General features: G+C 47.2%; 1 protein-coding gene across 1 annotated transcript in view; it reads right to left on the bottom strand.

Annotated features, from left to right (window-relative positions):
* Window positions 1-21903, bottom strand: part of BCAS4 (breast carcinoma amplified sequence 4) — an 85442-nt gene that overhangs the window by 31807 nt on the left and 31732 nt on the right. The window contains exons 3-4 of the mRNA XM_006881754.1: window positions 11814-11915; window positions 2531-2665 (exon numbers count right to left, since the gene is read on the bottom strand). Coding sequence (XP_006881816.1) covers window positions 2531-2665; window positions 11814-11915 — 237 coding nt within the window. The remainder of the gene's footprint in view (window positions 1-2530; window positions 2666-11813; window positions 11916-21903) is intronic.

Below are 21903 nucleotides of genomic sequence, written 5' to 3'. Positions count from 1 at the left end.
GGGCAATGTCCTGGAGACAGGCCAACCAGGACTTCAATACAGCTTTGTGACTCCGAGGCACGTCCCTTCACACCCCTGAGCCTCAGTTTCCTCATCTGTAAAATGGGGCTGTCAGGATGGAATTGTGTGCCCCAGAATATACATCTGTTAACTTGGGCAGGCCAGGATTCTCAGTAAGGAGGATTTAAGAGGTAATGGTGCCCATGATCTGATGTAAATCATTAAGAGTGGGATGCAGCACCCCGAATTCCATCACAGCACTGATATGCAAGGGGACTCGCTCTGGAGTGTGACTTACAGCTCCTTTGATTTTAAAGGAGAGAATGGAGACAGAAATGAGCAGAGAAGAGGACCCCAGTATCATCAAGAAAGAGTGAAAGCTGAGTATGGCTTTGAACCCTGATCTTTGTGCTGGGAAGTTCCTCAATACAGGGGGCTCTCCAGGGAATGGTGGGCCCACAGATGCTGAAAGGAGACAAGGAACTTTCTCTAGAGTCAGCACCCCAAATTCAGACCTCCAGTCTCCTAAATGCTGAGGGACTAAATGTCTATGTAAAGTTGTCCATTCGTGGTACAGAACCAAGGTGAAGTGAGGCTAAAAGTTGCTACTTCAAAAGACGGCTGGTGGAACTCCGGTGGCCCAGTGGCAAGAAGCTGCACTGCAATCCCAGAGGTATGAGGTTCGAATCCACCAGATGCTCTGCTGGAGAAGGAGGGGCACTCTCATCCTGTACCAGTCAGATCTGATTTGACGGTACTCACACAAAAATAATAAAATAAAATAATTTTTTTTAATTTTATTGGTTTTTTGTGTGTGTACCATCAAATCAGATCTGACTAGTACAGGAGGAGATTGCCCCGCCTTCCTCGGCAGAGCATCTGGTGGATTTGAACTGTGAGCCTCTGGGAATGCAGTGCAGCTTCTTGCCACTAGGCCACCAGAGCTCCCCAAAATAAAATAAATTTTTTTAAAAAAAAGACTGCTGGGAGAATGTGGCACCATGTAGGTATCATCAGGTGATAATGAGGCAGCTTTGACTCCTAACAACGCCCCCGTACAACCGATCGAAAGCTGGCCTGATCCTACACTATCCCCAAAAACTCTGCTGATGCTCAAGTTCATGGCTGCAGTCACCTGTGTCAACCTATCTCATTGGTCATCTTGCTCTTCTCTGACAACTCTCTACTTTTCCAATGATGTCTCTCTCCAAGGACCAGCCCAGCCTGATCACATACCCAAAGCATGAGATGCCGGAGAAGATCCCAAACCATTAGCCACATGAGCTATTCCCACGACTATCACCATCATCATCATCATCACCAAGTACAGTGTAGGGCAATTTCTGAAACCCAGCAGTATGGTGTTTGGGGCCAGGCCATTCTCTGTGGTGGGGACTGTCCTGTGCACCGCAGGACCTTGAGCAGCATGCAGGGGCCCTACCCACCAGATACCCGGAGCTCCCTCATCTGCAGACATTGTCAAAGGTCTCTGGGGGGCAAAATCCACCCCCAGTGTTGAGCGTGGGATCACAGAGGAGATGACACAAAGTAAAGCTTGTGGTAAACAGATGAGGTGTCCATGGCAGTTCCGGCCTCAATTTTATCCATCAGGAAAAGGGACGAGGTGACCCCTCCCTACTTTTTGGGTGGTGGGGTGGGGAGGTTTTTCTAAATTGTAAAGGGTCACAGGCCAGCCCTCCTGACTGGTTCAAGGCTGACCTCAGGAAGGAGCAATCCGAGTGGTGGACAGAGGATTGTCTTTAGTGGGTTACTAGGGCCTGGGCCTCCCTGCTCATCAGGAAACCATGGTTGTTCTGTCTGTATACAGCAGGTGTTCAATAAATGTTGAAAGTCTACATGAGCAGGCATAGCATGGAGTTGGAGAAAAGAGGGATACAGAAGTGGGGAGGCAGCCCCATGTCTACAGAAGTGGGGGAGGCAGCCCCATGTCTACAGAAGTGGGGAAGGCAGCCCCATGTCTACAGAAGTGGGGAAGGCAGCCTATGTCTACAGAAGTGGGGAGGCAGCCCCATGGACACAGAAGTGGGGAAGGTAGCCCCATGTCTACAGAAGTGGGGGAGGCAGCCCCATGGACGCAGAAGTGGGGAAGGCAGCCCCATGGACGCAGAAGTGGGGGAGGCAGCCCCATGGACGCAGAAGTGGGGGAGGCAGCCCCATGGACGCAGAAGTGGGGGAGGTAGCCCCATGGACGCAGAAGTGGAGAAGGCAGCCCCATGGATGCAGAAGTGGGGGAGGTAGCCCCATGTCTACAGAAGTGGGGGAGGCAGCCCCATGGACGCAGAAGTGGAGAAGGCAGCCCCATGGACGCAGAAGTGGGGAGGCAGCCCCATATCTACAGGAGTGGGGAGGCAGCCTCCACGTATAAAGAAGCAGGGAAGGTAGCCTCCATGTGTTGACCTGCTGGGCCCCTAGTGGGTGGGCAGACACCACTTCCTGTCGGCAAGCCTGACTGTGCCCTTTGAACTCTGCTTCCTGAGCCCCTCTCCCTTGGGGAAGGGCCCGTACTCACACTCTTGAAGGAGCCCAGCCCTGGGCAGCCCAGCCACCGTCGCAGCGCCTGCGGGAAGGCCCCGTGGTCCCGCTCAGCCTGGAGCACATGGGCTTCCAGGAAGGCGACGTGGTGCCCCACCATCTTGACGAAGGCCTAGGGGAGAGGGAGAGGAGTTACCACATCTGCCTGGGATTGGAGTGCATTCCTGGCTGTGCTCCCTGCCGCCTGGCCTGGCGGGGATGACAGCCCTTAATCACTTCCACCCGCCTGGCAGGCCCCTGGGCTCGGCCTAGCTGCATGGAGGGGCCCCTTGAGCTCCCAGCAGGAGCCCATCAGGCTTCCTGTCACCTCTCCCCAGTGGTGACCCTATGCTCACCTTCATTTCCCAAAGGAGGAAACCTCCCCTCAGACTCAGAGAGGGTGTGTAACCTCTTCAAAGTCACACAGCCAGGAGTGACAGAGAAGAGGACTCAAGTGTACATATGTTAGATTTCAAAGCGTTTTTATTAGGAAATAGATTTTTTTAATTAAAAGAAATTATTAAGACTCACTTTATTAGCTGGTGCATATCAAAACAAAAACTAAAACTTGTTGCCATCAAGCTGATTCTGGACAAGCTGATTAGGAGTAAAATTGCCCCATTGGGTTCTCAAGGCTCAAGTCTTAAAAGAGGTGGACCGCCACATCTAAAGAGAAATTATGTCAGCTTAAAGACTAGGGTGCATGCAACCCAAGCCAAGGTGTTTTCCGTTGCTTCTAATGTACCTTAAAGTTAGACAATGAATAAGGATGATGGAAGAATCAGTGCCTTTTCTTTGTGGTGTTGCTGTCAAAAGAACAAATAAGTTCTTCTTGGAGGAAATGCAACCAGGGTAGTCTTTCGAGCCAAGGATGGTAAGAGTTTTCTCACAGACATGGGGCATGTTGTCTGGCGGGGGCCAGTCCTTGGTAAAAGACAGCATGCTGGGAAAGGTGGAGGGTCTGAGAAAAAGCTTCCCAACAAGACGGACTGACGTGACGCTAGCAGTGGCCTCGAGCGTGTCAGAGAAGGTGAGGTGCAAGACAGAGCAAGGTTCAGGTCCGCTGTTCATCACAGGGTTGCTACGAGCAACAGTGGATTCAATGACACCTAACAGCAACAACAATAACAACAACATGTGCTGATAAGTGCTGAGCACATCTTAAAGACTCAAGAGGTGTTAGTATAATTTTAAAAGGGAGACTAAGGTGTGTCTGATACAGGCCATGGTCTTTGCAATCACTTGTTATGCATCAGAGAGTTGAACAATGACTAGAGAGGATAGAAGGATAATTGATGCCTTTGAGCTGTGGTGCTGGAGAAGAGTATTGAATGTACCATGGACTGCCAAGAAAACAAACAGATTCATCCTGGAGAGAGATAACCAGGCTACTCCTTGGAGGCAAGGATTTTGGGGCTTTGTCTGAAATACTTTGGACATGTTGTAAGGAGGGACAGGTCCTTGGAGAGGAACATCATGCTTGGGAGGGTGGAGGGACAGTGCAGGAGGGGAAGACCCTCTATGAGGTGGATTGATTCAGTGACTGGGGTAATCGGGATGGGTGTGTCAGAGACAGTGTGATTGGCACAGGACAGAGCAGAGTTTAGGGCTGTTGTACATAGGGTCGCTATGAGTCGCAATCGACTTGACAGCACATAACAACAACAACATCTAGAATTTATGTAAAAATCTTCCCATTTTTTGTATGTGTGTTAGTCATGTTGTCGCTGTTATGTGCTGTCAGGTCACCTGCAACTCATAGCAACCGTATGTACAACAGTTCTGAAGCCTTCCCTGTCCTGACCCACTCTCACTGACCCCGACACATCTAGCCCCACTGCCTCAGTCACTGTGTCAATCCATCTCATCCAGGGTCTTCCTTTTCCACATTGTCCCTCCACCCTTCCGAGTATGATGTCCTTCTCCAAGGATCGGTCCCTCCTGGACACATGCCCAAGGTGTGTGAGACAGAGCTTCAAAATCTCAGCCTCCAAGGAGAAATTTGGTTTCACCCTCTGCAAGACCAAGTTGTTTTCTTGGCAGTCCATGGTACGTTCAAGACTCTTTTCCAGCACCACAACTTAAAGGTATCAATTCTCCTTCTGTCATCCTTAGTCATTGTCCAGCTTTCTGATGTATAACAAGTAATTACAAAGACCAGGGCCTGCATCAGGCACACCTTAGTCTCTAGACAGACACTGCTGCTTCTCAGTACTCTCAAAAGGTGCCTGACAACTGAGGCACAAACTGAGATTTGTACATCAATGTTCATAGCAGCATTATTCACCACTGCAAGAACATGGAAACAGCCCAAATGACCAACCACAAACGAATGGATTAAGAAATTATGGTACATTCACACAATGGAATATTGTGCAGCACGCAGGAGCAATAATTTTGTAAATTATTACCTAACTTGGGAGGTACTGGAGAGCATCATGCTCAGTGAACTCAGTCCCACAAGGATAAATATTGTATAAAATCATTTTTGTGGAATGAGTGTAACGATCCAAGAGAGGAGGGAGAGGGTGGAAGCAGAGGGTTGAGGATGTGCTGGGGGAGGTGGGGTTAATCACAGGACTGTATAATTAGATAGGCGCAGGGTGAGGGAAATTGAAAGAATTTGTTCTTAAAAACATTATATTCGAATTTTGTAAATAACCTAGTAGAAATTTTTTTTTTAAAAAAAAAGAGGTCCCTGACAGCAGATTTACCTAACCCAATTTGTCTTTTGATTTCCTGACTGTACACATAAAAAAAACCCAAAAACCTTCCATATGCAGATGTAGTGAAATTCAGCTGCAAGTGGTGGGTTAACCCACACTCATTTGTGACCTCTGGTTTGTGTCTGTTCATGCCTTTCTCTCTGTTCTGTTTGTATTGTGTGTACAAATGCACATGAATAAAGTTACCACAACTGGGGACTGATACCACCTTGGACCACTCACCACTTCTGTGGGCCTCCTCTGTATCGAATACAAGTGAAGATGTTTTCTTATGTTGGGGTAGAAAGGACATCTCAGTGCTGGGTGACACCAAAGAAGCCCCTGTTCCCGTGGAGAAGAGCCCAGGGTCCTCCCAGACCTGCAAGGTCTCCTTCCAGGGTTCCCACCTTCTTTCTTCTTCTCAGTCTCACATCCCAGCGACACCAGTCTCTGTAAGAGTCCTTCCAAGTGTTGGTCCTGCTTGCCACAGGGCCTTTGCACTAACTCTCTCCTTGCCTGCAGCAAGCTTCTCTGCTCTTCCAGGTAAAGTCTGCTCATCTTCCAGACCTCTTCCTCATAGAGGCCATTCCTGACCACTGGACACAGCCTTCGAATCACTATCCCACAAGTTTCCTTGATCACATAGCCCTTACCATCTTGAGAATTTCTTAACTGTCTGTTGCCTTTCTAACATACCTGGCCCACAGAAAGTGCACCTTCCATGTTTGTTTGCCTCCCACCTCTTAGGAAAATATCTGGAGAGGGGAGGTCAAGGTTGGCACACAAACAGAAGGTGTGTTATTTATATAAAAATACAGGTATTCCCAGTCTGAGGGCAAGCTGGGAGAGGAAGGATGCTGAGTCATCTGTTGGCTGTGGCATCTCAATGCCAAGGCCAGAGCTCCCTCTGCTACTATGGGTTCAGCTGGGTGGTGGGTGAACAGATAAGGAGAGATGTGAGTGAGTGAATGAATGAAAGCATGAATGAATGAAAGCAAGCACTGACCCTTAGCACAAAGACACTGGGCAATCCAAGATGGCTACATCTGTCACCCTGTAGTGGCCCTGGGCTCCTGGGGCCTCACTCAGAGTAGAAAGACCACTGAGCCCCTCCAGGTGGGGGAGGGGGCCCTCGCAGAAGGGCTGGGAGGCTGATGTCGGGGCCAGCCGGCACATCTGGTCACACATATGGTCGTAAAACACAGAGGAAAAGAGTCCTGTCCTCCCTTCCTCCAGCCGCTTCCAATTTTATGCTCCGATGTCCAGGCCAATCTGGTGGGGAGTGAGGCAGCCTGGGGGAATGTGCGCCTCTATCGAGAGGTCTGAAAGGCTTCCAGGATGCCAGGGAGGGTAGCCTGGGCCAAGTCACCACTAGGGAGAGGCCGGGACCTTGGCGTTAAAGGGACAGGCACATGGCCCTCCGGGCAGGAGCACAGGGAAGGAGGAGGGAGGCAGCAGGGCTTTGAGGCCCTGGCCCGGGATTATGGAGGATTCCTGTGTTTTGTTGCTCTTAATTGAAAATGTACTACTGGATAATCAATTGGAAGGAGGAAAAGCAGGAGAGTGGAAAGATAAAAGGAAGAATGAAAGGTGGGAAGGAGAGGAAGAGAGAACAGAGGGAGAAGAGTGGAAGGGAGGGAGAGAGGAGAAACTCTCCAGGTCTAAATGCTGAGGTGCGTGCGCATTTCCCGTTGAGGTCCCTGGGAGCTGGCCACCCAGAGGTGCCTCAGCAGTCAAGGACACTGTCCTGCTGTCCCACCTTTTCCACTTCCTCCCCGTGTGACTCAGGACAACTCACTGCACCTCCCTGGCCTCACTGCTTTTCCTGTAAAATGGGCCAAAGAGCACAGGCCCTTCATGAAGGTACCAGGTGTGCTTGGCTGTAAAGCACCGGGAGTGCTGAGTATGTGCTCACTAAACGGGAATGTCTATTATTAACACTGATAAAGGGCCTGGTGGATCTATGGGGACGTTGGTGGTTTTCCTGTCTCCCCTCACCCCCTGTGCCACTCAGCGATGGTCTTATCCCCCACGCCCTGTCCTCAGGCTGGTAAAGTCTGTCTCTCTCTGCTTTGTGAGCAACAACAATGACAACCCCCTCCTCCTGAGACACATCTGGAGGAAATGTCACAAATGTCAAGACCAAGAGCTGAATCCTGTTTCCTCAACGGCCTCCCTCCTTCAGGACAATCATCAATGTTCTCACCCTGAACAGCAAGACCTAGACCCTGGCTGTCTTATTTCTCCAGCCCTGGAGGGCAGTTCTGGTGGCTTAGGAGCAAGGAATTGTGCTGCCAAACCAAAGGTACATGGTTCAAATCCACCAGCTGCTCCATAGGAGACAGGTGGGCAATCTCCTTCCGTGCAATTTACCACCTTTGAAAACCCACTGGAGGGTCAGCTTTGGGTCCGTTCCGACTTGACAATACTCAACAACAACCACCACCTCAAGTCACGTACTCCCCCTTTGCCACCATATGGCCACTCCAGTTCTTCCAGGGTCCCTGATACCTTCCAGGACACGAACCAAGTTCTCTCCTAGCTGTTTCCTTTACCTGCTGCCCCACTCACTAGCCCCTAGGTAAGGCCCCGAAGCGTCTACATCTCAGTCACTGCCTGCTCTTGCTTCATTCACCTAGGCCAGTCCTGGCAACGTGGTCGGTGGAACTACAGCCTCCCCAAGACATGTACATCCAGATCCCCAGGACGTATCAGCAGGTCACTTTACATGCAAAGGGGACTGGGAGTTGTGACTGAGATCAAGGACAGTGAAATGGAGAGGTGGTCCAGGGTCATGAGATAGGCCCAGTGTCCTGACGATGACAAGGGTCCTTCTAAGAAGGAGGAGGAGGTGATACGCTGACGGCTCTGAAGGGTAAGGAAGGGACCACGAGCCAAGGAACACGGACGGCCTCGGAGGTCATCATTGCCAGTCACTACGGAGTCAACGACAGTGGAATGAAACATTCCCTGGTCCTGTACCATTCACTGCCCCATCAGCAGACAGGGCCACTGTAATCCACAGGGTTTCTCCTGGCTGATGTCTAGAAATAGACTCTACGCTCTTCTTCTCACACTCAGTTCGGAAGCTCTGAGTATCACAGCCGTGCCCAAGCCTCCACTGACAGCTGACACGTGGTGGAGGGGCCTGAAGTGCATCGGCCACGAATGGAACCTGCGTCTCCTGCTGGTGAACGGAAGAAGAATCGATGCCTTGAACTGTGGTGTTGGCAGAACGTACTGAACAGACTGTTAGTTGCCAAAAGAATATACATGTCGGTTTGGGAAGAAGTACAGAGAAGAGCGGCTTTTTAGAGGCAAGGACGGTGAGATTTCGTCTCCTGCCCTGTAGGTATGTTGTCATGTTTCAGTCCCTGGAACAGGACATCACGCTTAGAACAAGAGTCAGCAGAACACAGACAGACCTTGGCCAGATGGAGCAACACAGTGGCTGTTAACACAGCACTTACGCAAGGTGGAGACCGTGAAGACGGCACAGGACGGGACTAGATTTCCTTCTGTTCCACGGGCCGCTGGGAGTCAGCAGTGACGTGAAGGCACCTCACACCGACAACGCCTGCATGGGAGGCAAGAAGTCTACCAACGAGTCCCCAACACTCCCTGGAGGCCTCCAGAGGCTGGGAAAAGCACAGGATTCTCTCCCCGGAGATTTCAGAAGGAATTAGCCCTGTCAGGGTTTTGATTCCATCTCGTGAGACTCATTTAGAACTTCTGACATCCACAGCTGCCTGGCAGTAAACCTGTGCTGTTCCCAGCCTTTAAACGCAGGTCACCTGTCATATCAGCCACTGGACATGCATCGATCACGGGCCTGTGGAGCGCCTCTCCCGGCTTTCTGTGGCCACAGGCTGTGAACAGCTTCCTCGTGTTCATAGCTACAGCGGTGCCCAGCAGGTTCTCAGAAAACAGACTGATGGTTCAGAGGAGAGTCAGTCTCGAGAGGGAGGCCAACCCAGCAAGAGAGGAAGGAACCAAGGTCGCAAATCTTCCTATTTTGGTACCTTCTTCCAACATGTGGAATAAAATTTAAATGAATCAGCTAGTCCAAGGGCAGGGTTTTAATTATATTCCGGCTTCATTCTCTGCTGACAAGAATGCTAATTTTCTGCTAATTCCCACGTCGAGCACCACGCAGCTCAGAGGGAGTCCCTCAGCGTCTCCTCTGCCCAGGTTACCACCGTAGGACCCCAGTTCCTCCCAGGCTCTCAGTCCATCAGGTTTGAATAAGCAGGATGCCGGGTGGAGGGAGCCAGGTTTCCTGAGAACGTGGGACTGGCCACTGTGAACTGGAGTCCTGTCTCCTTTGATCAGCGTGAGTGGGGAAAGCGGTTCTCAGACTTTTGGATCCTCAGGGAGATGGGACATGAGGGGACCACCTCTGCGTTATGACCAGGAGGAAAAGACGCTGCACCCCACCGGAGAGAGTAATCAGGAAGCTGCTGTTCAGTTTTAAATGCCACAGACTATAACTCAGTGACCCCGTGAACAACCAATCTGACCTGCCCTACCGCTCACCGTCCTCATCATCTAGGACACTTGACTCCATTGCCGCAGACACGGTTTCAGCCCATCTCATTGGTGGTCTTCTCCTTCACTGTCCCCTCACCTTTCCAAGCATGATGTCCCTCTCCAAGGAATAGCCTCTCCTAACAACATGTCCAAAATATCGGACATGAAGCTTTGCCATCCTTGCCTCCAAACGAGCACTCTGATTTCACGTTCTCCAAGACTTACTGTTTGTTCTTTGAGGTGGCCCATAGATACTCAGTATCGATCTCCAACATCACAACTCGAAGGCTCAACTCTTCTCTTCTCATTCTTCCTCACTGTCTAGCTCTCAGATGCATGGCAGATGACTCAGGCACACCGTAGTTGTTTAACTGACTTCACTGCTCTTCAGGAGTTGGGAAAGATCACGGACTTTCCCAAAGCTTTAAGTCTCTCCATCTCCAGCCTGCTGGTCTCAAGGCTGCTGACTCTGGATCCAAGCGAGAAGAAATCATTGGCAATGTCAATCTTTTCTCCATCCGTCACGATGTTGCCTATTGGCCCAGTAGTGAGGATGTTTGTTTCTTTATGTTGAGATGTAACCCATCTTTGATCCTTTGCAGCAAGCATTTCAAGTTCTCCTCACTTTCAGCAAGTGAGGTTGTGTTATAGCACAGGTTGTTGATGAGTCTTCCTCCAATCCTGACACCACATTCTTCTTAATAAACTTCAGCTTCTCTAATGATTTGCTCAGCATACAGATTGAATAGGAGTGGAGAAAGGATACAGCCTCCATGAACACCTTTTCTCATTTTAAACTCAGGAGGAAAGCTAAGCTGTCTAGCGACTGATGGATCTGAACTACAGACCTGTCAACAACAGCCGGGTAAGTTATATAACACACTACGATATGGTGAAGAGATTGAGATTGTTCACAGCTTTAGTTTGCTTGGCTCCATAGTCAACAGTCTTGGCACCAGCAGCCAGAAAATTAAAAGGCACATTGCAATGGGAAAGTCTGCTGTTAGGGACCTCTCCAAAGTGCTGAAGAGCAATGGTGTCTCTCTGGAGACTAAGGTGTGTCTGATACAGGCTATGGTCTTTGCAATCACTTGTTATGCATCAGAGAGTTGGACAATGACCAAGGAGGATAGAAGGAGAACTGATGCCTTTGAGCTGTGGTGCTGGAGAAGAGTATTGAGAATACCATGGACTGCTAGGAAAACAAACAGATTTGTCCTAGAAAGGGTTAAACCGGGTGGCTCCTTGGAGGCAAGGATTCTGAGGCTCCGTCTAACATACTTTGGACATGTTGTGAGGAGACACCGGTCCTTAGAGAGGGACATCATGCTTGGGAGGGTAGAGGGACAGCACAGGAGAGGAAGGCCCTCTATGAGGTGGATTGATTCAGTGACTGGGATAATTGGGATGGGAGTGTCAGAGACAGTGCGATTGGCACAGGACAGAGCGGAGTTTAGGGCTGTTGTACATAGGGTCGCTATGAGTCGCAGGTGACTTGACGGCACATAACAACAACAACAACAACAACACGATATACGTATATATACACACCACGACACACACACACACACTCTATACATATACATATACATATACATATACATATACATATACATATACATATACATATACATACACACACACACACCCATGATATACATGACCTTTTTAAGTGCAGTATTTTCTATTACTTTAAGAAGCTCTAGTTTTCACAACTGATTACACGCTCGCCATATCAAGTCACAGAGATCAGAGATTGAGGGACAGTCCAATGATCATGGTGATCCCCTGCCCCCTGCAAGCAAGGTGACCAGCACTGGCAGCCTCATGTCCATCCCTTTAAAGGGTGACCAGCACTGTGGAGCCTCTCAATTTTTAAATGTTGGAAACAGATTCATATCTTTTAAAGAGTGCTATGTGAATGTGGTGCTAGACCAATGGCTGGGTCTAACCTGCTCAAGACCAGCCTCAAACTCAGGGCAGAGAGGGTACAAGGGGGCAGCCCAGGTCCCTGGGTCACTATGAGTAACCTCCCCAGCTACGTACCTCTAGCCGGTCCACTTTGGCATAAATGCCACTCACTTCTGTCACTTTGGCTTTAAGGAGCGGGATATTTTCCTCCAAGATCTGCAAAGTGTCAGTCCTGATCTGCAAAGAACAAAAAGTTTAAGAGCCCCTCAGTCCATCCCAGCAACCACCACCTACTTTGAGGACCAGCTAGGGTCTCTGCTGGTGACCAGGAACCAGATGGCGACAAACCTCACATCTCTGAGGACCCAGGTCAACCCAAGTTCAACTGACTGACCTGCAAAGAAATGACTGCCCCAAACGCCTAGCAACCCCAGCCTGCACTGGGTATCCTCATGTTCTAAACCACCAGGATGGTACAGACAGGGAATCAACACCTCTTCTCTAAACCAGAACTGACGGCAATCTAGTTCGCTTTGCACTGGAACGAGTAACAGGAACGAGTTGACAGTCTTCATTAATAACGGCAATAAGCCACAGCTCGCAGGCACGCAGATGCTTCTGATAGGCTGGGACTTCCTAAGTTTTCTCCGAGTATCATTTCATCTCATTTTCAGTTTCTTCTGCTTGGAAAGATCGCCAAGTCAACTGAACACTTTACAAAGCCATGCTGTAAACAGATAAATGCAAGACTCTGTTTTCCTTTAAAGCTCGGTCTAATGCTTCAGTGTATGCGTGCATGTATGTGCAAGCATGTATGTGTGTGTATTTTCAGTTTCACATTTACACAACTATGTGCAGAGAAGCAGGGTACAGACCGAGGAATATTCAAAGCTCCTGGAAGATGATGATGAAACGCTGATTCCCAGGCCCTCCAGGGTCTTGGTCTAGTCTGTCCTGCGTTGCTTGGGAATCTCTGGTTTTCAGTCAAGGCTCTCGGGCAATGCTGGAGAGGAGGATGTGGGCACACAAAGCTGGGTCTCTGGAGTCTGAATTCCGCTCTACCCATCATGAGCGGTGTGACCTTGGGTAAGACACTGTGCCTCTCTGAGCCCTCCTTCACTGATCTGGACAGTGATGCAGCAAGGACAGTCCTGGCTTCTGGAACACTATGAAACAAACATGTATAGCAGAGCCAGCCTTGGGGTGTGTGTGGGAGGCAGCTTCTCCTCCCCACGCCTATGAACCCCTCCCCCTAGAAGTGACAGATTTGTGTAAGCTCTTCCCCGGGATGATGCGTGGAAACTCAGTTTTGAAAAACCCTTTCACCCTTAAGTTTACTGTAACTCCCAGCTAGTGCAGAAAACAAGTCTTGAAAAGTCACTTCTCAGTCTAGATTCCACCACTTGGCTGTTCTGTGGTGGTTTGTGTGACGCTGGAAGCTATTCCACTGTAATTATAAATGCCAGAAAGGTTACCCATGGTGGCCAGGTTTCAGGAAAGCTTCTAGCCTAAGACACACTAGGAAGGACCGTCGATCTACTTGCCTGGTTCATATTTCATTCCGTTGCACACAGGGTTGCAACGAGCTCTAAAAAACTCAGTGGCATCAGCAATCATGTTGTACACCATCGAGCTGGAACCAACGCCTACTTAATCTTCTAGTAAATCACACAGACACAGAGAGCCCCCCTCTCTCCTGCAGAGCAGCTAGTGGATTTGAACTGCATACCTTCTGGTTGGCAGCACAATTCAGAGATGGAGAAGACGGCACAAGATAGGGATAAGTTTCAGGCTGGCTGTTCACACGGTCACTTGGCTTGAAGGCATCTACCAAGAACAAGGCCGCAAGGAGCTCAAGGATGAGGAGCAATAATAATAACAACACTAATTAGAAAAGACTATCACCCCATCCTTTCTTTTCCCCTGTGCCCTGGGGTCTCCTTTCCCCCTCTTCCCCTACAAGACTTGCTTTAACAGCTCAAGTTTCCACATTACAGAGGCTCACATGGTGAGGTCCGAAGGGTGGCCTCTAGCCAACAGCACCAAGGACCGGAATCGAACAGCCCATGAAAAATCAAATCCTCCCAACAGCTGGATTCTTACTCAGCTGAGGTTTGAAATGACAGCAGCCACGGCCAACACCTTGACCCACAGAAACTGTCCAATGACAAACGTCACTGTTTGAAGCCATTCATTTTGGGATTTATGACTGTTGTGCAGTGTCTTAGTTACTATCTAATGCTGCCGTGACAGATACCAAAGGTGAATGGCTTTAACAAACACAAGTGTATTCTCTTAGAGTTTAGGAGGCTAGAAGTCCAAGTTCAGGGTTCCAGTTCTAGGCTTTCTCTCGCCCTCAGTTATGGAGCAAAGTCCTTGTTTGGGTCAACATCTGCAGACATGGTGCTCCTTGGAGATCTTCTGGCATCCTGGACTTCCCTGGGATCAAGAAGCTTCCTACCACAGGGGAGGGGTCTAAAGGATGACCTCAACTCCTGAGAAATTCTTTCCCTGGCACTGAGGGCCCTTCTCTCAGTTCACTTCCCTGCCCTTTTATCTCTAATGACATAGAGAGAAGGTGTTGCTGAGCACAGCCTGGGGAATTCCTCTTACCTAGATCTGGACTGAGATGGGATTAAGGGGTGTTGGATTTCACCTTTAATCTGTTCACAGCTGATTTCTCAGCTCCTGGGGGATCATAGCATTGCTTCCACATTTATTATGATATATATGCATTTTGAGGACACACAATTCCATCCATGACACACAGCACTAGAGAGTCAGCACAGGTGAAGGACTCAATTTAAGATTTTAACCTTAAGAATGTGAAGGGAAACCATCCTTCCCTCCTCTTTCTGCTGAAGTAGATGAGACTTCTCTGTGGTGCTTTGGAAATTCTAATTTCCCCACCATGAAGACAGACAGCTCCCCATTGCACTGAGGTTCTCGGGAGCCCTGCCACTAAGCCATCTGCGACCTCACTCACACCTCTCTCCTTGTCTAAACCCAGATCCTCTGTGTCTCACCCTCTGCTTCCTCCTCTCCTCAGGGCACTGCCCTGCCCCCTCCTTGGCACAGCTCCCAGCCTGGTGCCCCTGCACCCTGCTCCTTTGTCCCGTGTCTCAGATCAAGTGTTAGCACTCAAAGAGTGGGGTCTGGCATCAGGCGGCCCTCTTCCACCCTTCTCCCCCATGACTCCAGGCATACCCCTTAGCATCCCTGTGTCTCAGTTTTCTCATCTATAAAATGGGAGTCACACTAATGCATCTCTCAATAAGACTCCAGCCTAAACCAAACACAGTGCCCTCAAGTCAATTCCAACTCAAGCACCTCTGTAGGGCAGAGCAGAACTAACTGCCCCTTCGGGTTTCCAAAGCTGTGACTTTACAGAAACAGACGTCTTTGTCTTTAGCCCAAAGAGCAACTCCTGGGTTTGAACCAACAATCTTTCAGTTAGCAGCCGAAGGTTTAACCACAGTGCCACGGAAACTCCACATGAATATCTTCTAGGTCTGAATACAGCTTGCAAATGTACCTTTTTGAGGCTCTAGAGCTCTGGGTTTGCATTTTTAAATAATTTCCACTTTTAAAATTCCAGTGGGGATTCTAAGAAAAAAATGGCAAGTGATAGAAAAAAACAGTTGGTAGAGGAAAAGGAGAAGTATTAAAGAAATAGAAAAATAGGGTACATCAAAGTACCTAGGAAACAACACAGAAAGCCCCCAAGAACAAAAACTGCGGGGACAGAAGCCACAAAATCAGTAACATAGTGTTAGATTAAGACTCAAAGTATAAAATAAAGATGTCTGAGTCGACAGTGATCTAAACAAATGACTGAAGGAAAAAACAGTGAGGTTGCCATAGAGACACATGTAGCGACCACCTCAACCAACTACCAAGTTAATATTGCAGTGATATCAGGAAACATCACCTCACTCCCAGCCATGATGGGATGAGAAGGCCGTCCAGGACAGAATGGACTCGTCCTGTAGTGTTCCCAGGCTGTGATGTTTAAGGAGGAACCCTGCTGGCACAGTGGTTGAACACACAACTGCAAAACACAACACCAAAAGATTCGTGGTTCGAACCCATGAGCTGCTCCATGAGAGGCAGTCTGCTCCTAGGAAAGTCAGCAGCCTTGGAAGCCTCTGTCACTTCTCCTCTGTCTTACAGGGTGGCTGGGAGTCAATATCGGCTCAATGGCAGTCGGTAATCTTATCTTAGGGCACCAGGGGACTAAGGAGACACAGTTAAAGGCAGCGTGGCAGCCTCAATTGACTCCTGGGACAGAAAGGACCAGTGGAAAAACTGATGGCTCCCAAGTACTGGCTGGAACTCAGTTCCTGGTCCTGGACCAGTGTTGGTGATGTCAGACATCAGCAATGAGAGGAGCTGGGTGGGGAGGACCCGGAACCCCTAAAATTACCTATCTTTGCAACATTTCTCTAAGTATAAAATGACTGAAAAAGAAAATAAACAACTATGGTAAAATATTTTTTCCCCCAGTAATTAAATCTTGGTTGGAACTTCTCTTGAAAAATCAGCAGCTTTGGCAACACTGGGTCTAAGTCCTGGGCACCCAAGGCTGAGGCTGAGCAGCTGTCTTCCTCCACAAGGGGACTGAGCTCACAGGTTTCTAGAGTCTCACGTCAGCCGCACTTGCTCATCTCTGCGCCCTCTCTGGCCCCTGAAGGCACCTGCGTCTATCACCCTGCAATAGTGCAAAGTCTTCAATATCTACTCTCTCTCCCCCGATGGTAAACTCAAGGAGAGAGTCTCACTGCTCACCAAGCTAAGAACAGATCACTAACTCCGTGGCTAAACAGGGCCACGATCAAAGAATCACAAATCTGTTCTTTCTGTTGATCTTCAAAGAAATAAATGTTGTGCCATTTGGTCAGAACCAACTCAAAGCTGAGCCTCCAGCGGGTTTTCAGAGGCAATAAATCACATGGGAGGAGACGGCCCATCTTTCTCCCTCAGAGCAGCTGGGGATTCGAACCACTTGTCTTCAGGTTTAGCAGTGCAACTCCTTCTAGGCCACTAGAACTCCCGAAAGCTGGAACTCGGGATGCAAAGAACTAAAATTAAAAATGGAAGTGAACACATTACAACTGATCCAACCGAAACAGAATTATAACAGACTGTTCTGAATATTATGAATAATTATACAGCAACAAAGTGGGTCATCTAGATGAAATGGACAAAGTCTTAAATGTAAACAGCCTACCCAAACTGACTCAAGAGGAAATAGGAAACCTTCAACAAGTGAAGAGATTGAACCAATGATTAAAAATCTCTTAACTAAAAAAAAAATTCTCTGGGGAATTCTATCAAACTTTCCGAAAAAAACTGACACCACATACTGTTTCTACTCTTCTAAAAGACAGAGAAGGAAGAAATACTCCCTAAGACATTCTAGGAAGCAAACATAAATTCTACTCAAAGCTGACAGACTTTCCAAGAATGCTACAGACTAATAGTTAAATCTATATGAGTACAAATGCAATAAAAGTCCTCAGAATACCAGCAATCAGAACACAACAGCATATTACAAGAGTCATACACCATGACCTGCTGGTATTTCATGGAAGGCAGAGAGAGCTCAACATTAGAAAAATCTACCAATGTAAAAAATCACACCAAATGAACAAAAGGAAGAAAAACATGATCATGTTTAAGGATGCCGGAAAGAGAGCTGATAAGATCCAACGCTATTTCTTGGTGAAAATCTAAAAGGAGATTAAAATAGAAGGGAAATACCCCAACATGAGTCAGAGCTTGTATGAAAAGCCACAGCCAACATTATAATTATTGAAGAAAGACTGAGAAATTTCCCTTAGAAATCAGGAGCAAGACAAAGGTGCTAGTCTCACCACGTCTGTTCAAAATTGTTCTAGAAGTCCTAGCCAGAGCAGTACATCAAGAAAAAAGAAAGGGTATCAAGATTAGAAAATGAAAAGTGAAAAAGAAAATGAGAAATAAACTTATCTGTTTGTAGATCATGTGATCCTATATAGAGTCAATCCCAAAGAACTCACAAGAAAACTTCCAGAGTAAATAGAGGAATTTAACAAAATTGCAGGGTACAAAGTCAACAACAACAAAAATCTTTTGGGATTCTTGATAGAGATAGATGGATAGATACATACCCACACATGTATGCAATGATAAATCTGAAAGGGAAATTAGGAAAATGAATTCATTTACAATGGCATTTAGGTAAAACAATATTTAAGGATAATCTAATCAGGAGGTAAAGTACTTATACAATGAAAACAACAAAATGCTGATGCAAGAGATTAAAAATTTAAACATGGAAAGATGTTCCGTATGAATGGATTGTTATAACGTCAATACAATTCAAAGTGTTCTAGAAATTTAATACAATCTCAATCCAAGTTCAAGCAGCCCTCTTTACAGAAATTGGAAAAAAAGCCAATCTTCAACTTAGTATGAAAGGGAAAGAGGCCTTGACTGGCTAAAACAATGTTGAAAGAGAAGAGCAAAGGGGACTCATATTTTTTTTTATTTTAAATCATATTATACATCAATAGTAAAACCAAACAACCAAACAAAAAAAAAAAACCAAAACAAAATTAAAAAACCCTACCTGGTTCTAGGTAAAAGCAGTAAAAAGGACCGGCATGGGGAGGGCGGTGTCTGACCTCCACCAACACAAGAGGGAAGTCCTCATCTACAACATCAGCACCACAAAGCTAAGGCTATGAAGCCAGACGTGTCCCCAGGGTCCCGTCATTTACTCTATCAATTACAACACCAACTGTTCTTCCTATAGCTCTCATCATTCTGTCAGGTTCCTTAATTCACTGCAATGACCACACAAATACAGCCATTACTCATGATTATGAGGTCTTTTAGGGAAGTAACAAGTTATGAGTCAGGTTGGAAAAATGTAGGATGCAGTTCTTCTCAGGACAGCTTCTTCTCTGTTATCTCCCAGGAAGGCATCTGTCTGACCCTCAGCCTCGCGTCTCTGGCCCAGTGTTATAAACTCAGTTCTGTCAATTTTCTCGCGCACTCACACACATTCCGTCAGTAAAACTAGGCATTTGGTGCTGGCTCTGCGGGGCAGCAGTTCTAGCCCAGCTCTTTCTCATTCTGTTTCTTGTTCTCCGTCACCGCTATTGCGGTCACTGCCCTGTCTCAGTCTTGCTCTGTCTGAGGCAGGAACCTCTGATGTGATGAATTCTCTGTTTGGTGTTTTGTTGTTCGGTTTTGTTTTGTTTTTTTTTCTTTCTTGATAATATTTAGATTCCTGTGTTCTCTCTCTGAATTTGATCCATTTAAGCCTGGTGGCATGGCAAAACTGACCAATCCTTTCATTGGTAGTCCGCACTCCTTATTTGCATGATTCCGCTCAATGCCTTTGAATCGTGGTGGTAGAGAAGGCGACTGAATAGTGCACAAGCTGCCAAGAGAACAAATAGTTCTGTCCTGGAGAGGGTGAAACCAGGGTGCTTCTTGGAGGCAAAGATGATGAAACTCTATCTCATATATATTTGGCATGTTATCATGGTGGCCTAGTGGCAAGAAGCTGCACTGCCATCCCGAAGGCACGTGGTTCGAGGCCACCTGCTCCTCTGCAGGTGAAGGATGTGCAATCTTCTCCCATGCAATTAACCGCCCCTGAAAACCCACAGGAGGGTCAGCTGTGGGTTGGTTCTGACTCAGTGGGACACAACGACATCAGGAGAGGCCAGTCCTTGGAGACGGACATCATGCTTGGAAAGGGCAGCACAAGAGATAAAGAACTTCAATGAGACGGGCCAACATAGGGACTGTGGCAATGGGGGCAGGTACGTTAGAGATGAGGTTGGCTCAGGTTAGGGCAAGGCTCAGAGTCATTGTTTATAGGGTCACTATGAGCTGACGACATATAATAACACAACAAAAACAACCCTATAAGGGGAGCTCTGGTGGCCTAGTGGCAAGAAGCTGCACTGCAGTCCCAGAGGTGCATGGTTCAAATCCACCAGATGCTCTGCCGGGGAAGGAGGGACAATCTCCTCCTGTACCAACCAGTCAGATCCGATTTGACGGTACACACACATAATAATAATAATAAAATAACCCTATATACCTGTTTACATCATTAGTAAGCTATTCAACCCCCTTAGTGGGTCCACAAACATTCCACATTTAGATAGTCCTTTAGGGGGAAAAGAGATCTCTGGTAACTTTGTGGTAAGAAGTCACCCTTGCAAAAAAAAAAAAAGGCAGGCAGTTCGAATGCTCCACAGGGGAGACACATGGGCTATCTCCTTCCGTGCAATTTACAGCCTCTGAAAACCTGAAGGGTCTGCTATGAGTCAGTTCTGACTTGACAGCACACAACAACAAGAAAACAGAGGAAGAGCTGGCTTGGACAGCGTGGTCCACAGGGCAATGTGCCACCCGCTACGTGGTGCCTCTCTCCGCTGGTCAGAACCCACGGATGGCGTCTCTGGAGGAGAGGTAGTGTCTTCTCTTGTGATTTACAGGGTCTAAGGAAACCCACTGGAGGGTCAGCCAGGCATCAGTTGACCCAAGCACAAGGAGTCTGAGTTGGAGTTTTTAACAGAGGAAGACTCTCAAAGAAATGAATCAACAGAGAGGCTGCAATAATGGGTCTGTGCACATCAGAGATTGTGGGGACAGTAGAGATCGGGTCAGGATCTGTTATACACCGGGTCACGATGAGTCAGAGTCATTCAAGGACACCTAACAACCACCACCACCATCCAGCCACGTGCTGAAATTCAAAGTCAATGGCCAGGCAAGCCACACTGATTAACCCACCACAGCACACACTGGCATAGCAACAGACACACAGACCAAGGGGACAGAACTGAGAACTCGGAAACAAACCTACGCATTTATGGTCAAGTGATTTTTGACAGGAGTACTAAGTCTACGTGATGGAGAAAAAGAGTCTCTTCACTAAATGGTGTTGGGAGAATGGGATTTCCACACAACGGAAAAATGAAGTAGGATCCACGCTTCATTCCATCCCCACAAAGAAATGGGAACCAGAATAAAGACCTAAATGTGTAAACTAAAACCATAAAATTCCTGAAATAAGAGGCATGGGGAATGCTGTCAGATCTAGTGTTCAACAACGAATTATATGATAGAATAAAAGAGGCCCACAAAAAGCATCAAGGTTTAAAATTTTGGTCATCAAAAGACTTCCCCCCCAAAAAGTGAAAAGGCAAGCTAATGACTAAGAGAATATTTTTGGAAACATTGTTATATGACAAGAATTTAATAGCCAAAATACACATAAAATCTCTACAACTTAACAACCAAAAGACAAATAACTCAACCATAAAATAGACAAAACATTTTTAATAGTCATTTCACTAGGAGGACATTCAAACAGCCACCAAACACATAAAAGATGCTTAGCCCAGTGAGTCACCAGAGAGAAAAATGCAAATAAAAACCACAATGAGAACCACTTCCACTTCCGGTAGGATGGCTAAAATTTAAAAACAACATGGGAGTGTAAAATGGTGCAACCACCATGGAAAGCATTTTCCTTGGAAAGTTGGGGAAAAAAGTACCACTTGATCCAGCAATCCCACCACTAGAGCTACAACAAGAACTGACCTACACACACCCATATTTCTGAACTTTCTTTATTCATAATAGCAAAGGTGAAACAACTTAAGTGTCCATCAACAGACATGGCTAAAAAACTGTGGTACGATCCCACAGTAGAGTACTATGCAACACTGAAAAAAATATCATGAATTCATGAAACACATCACAAAAGGACAGCATGGGTGAAGCCAGAACAAATTATGCAAAGTGATCTAAGTCACATTTGGTTCCGTTAAGTAACAAAAGCATAATTATGGCATAAGACCACTAATACAAAAATCTTCAGTAAAGGTTACACAGACACAATCCATCTTGGAAAGATAAGAGGGATGAGAAGAGGGGGAGAGGAGTGTAAAAATTAATAGATAACTTGGATGAAGGGAAAGGCATTAAGGGTTTGATTAAATATTGTAATAAACTGGGTGAGCTCTGGTGGTCTAGTGGCAGGAAACTGTACTGCAATCCCAGAGGTGCGCGGTTCAAATCCACCAGATGCTCTGCTGAAGAGGGAGGAACAATCGCCTCCTGTACCTGTCAGATCCAATTTGACAGTACACACATAAAATAACTAAATAACTACATAAATAACTAAATAACTAAACAACTAAATAAATAA

This window comes from Elephantulus edwardii, unplaced genomic scaffold (assembly GCF_000299155.1).
Source record: "Elephantulus edwardii isolate Elephantulus edwardi_28Jun2011 unplaced genomic scaffold, EleEdw1.0 scaffold00015, whole genome shotgun sequence".
NCBI classification, from domain to species: Eukaryota; Metazoa; Chordata; class Mammalia; order Macroscelidea; family Macroscelididae; genus Elephantulus; species Elephantulus edwardii.
This window is presented reverse-complemented; position numbering and strand designations above follow the sequence as displayed.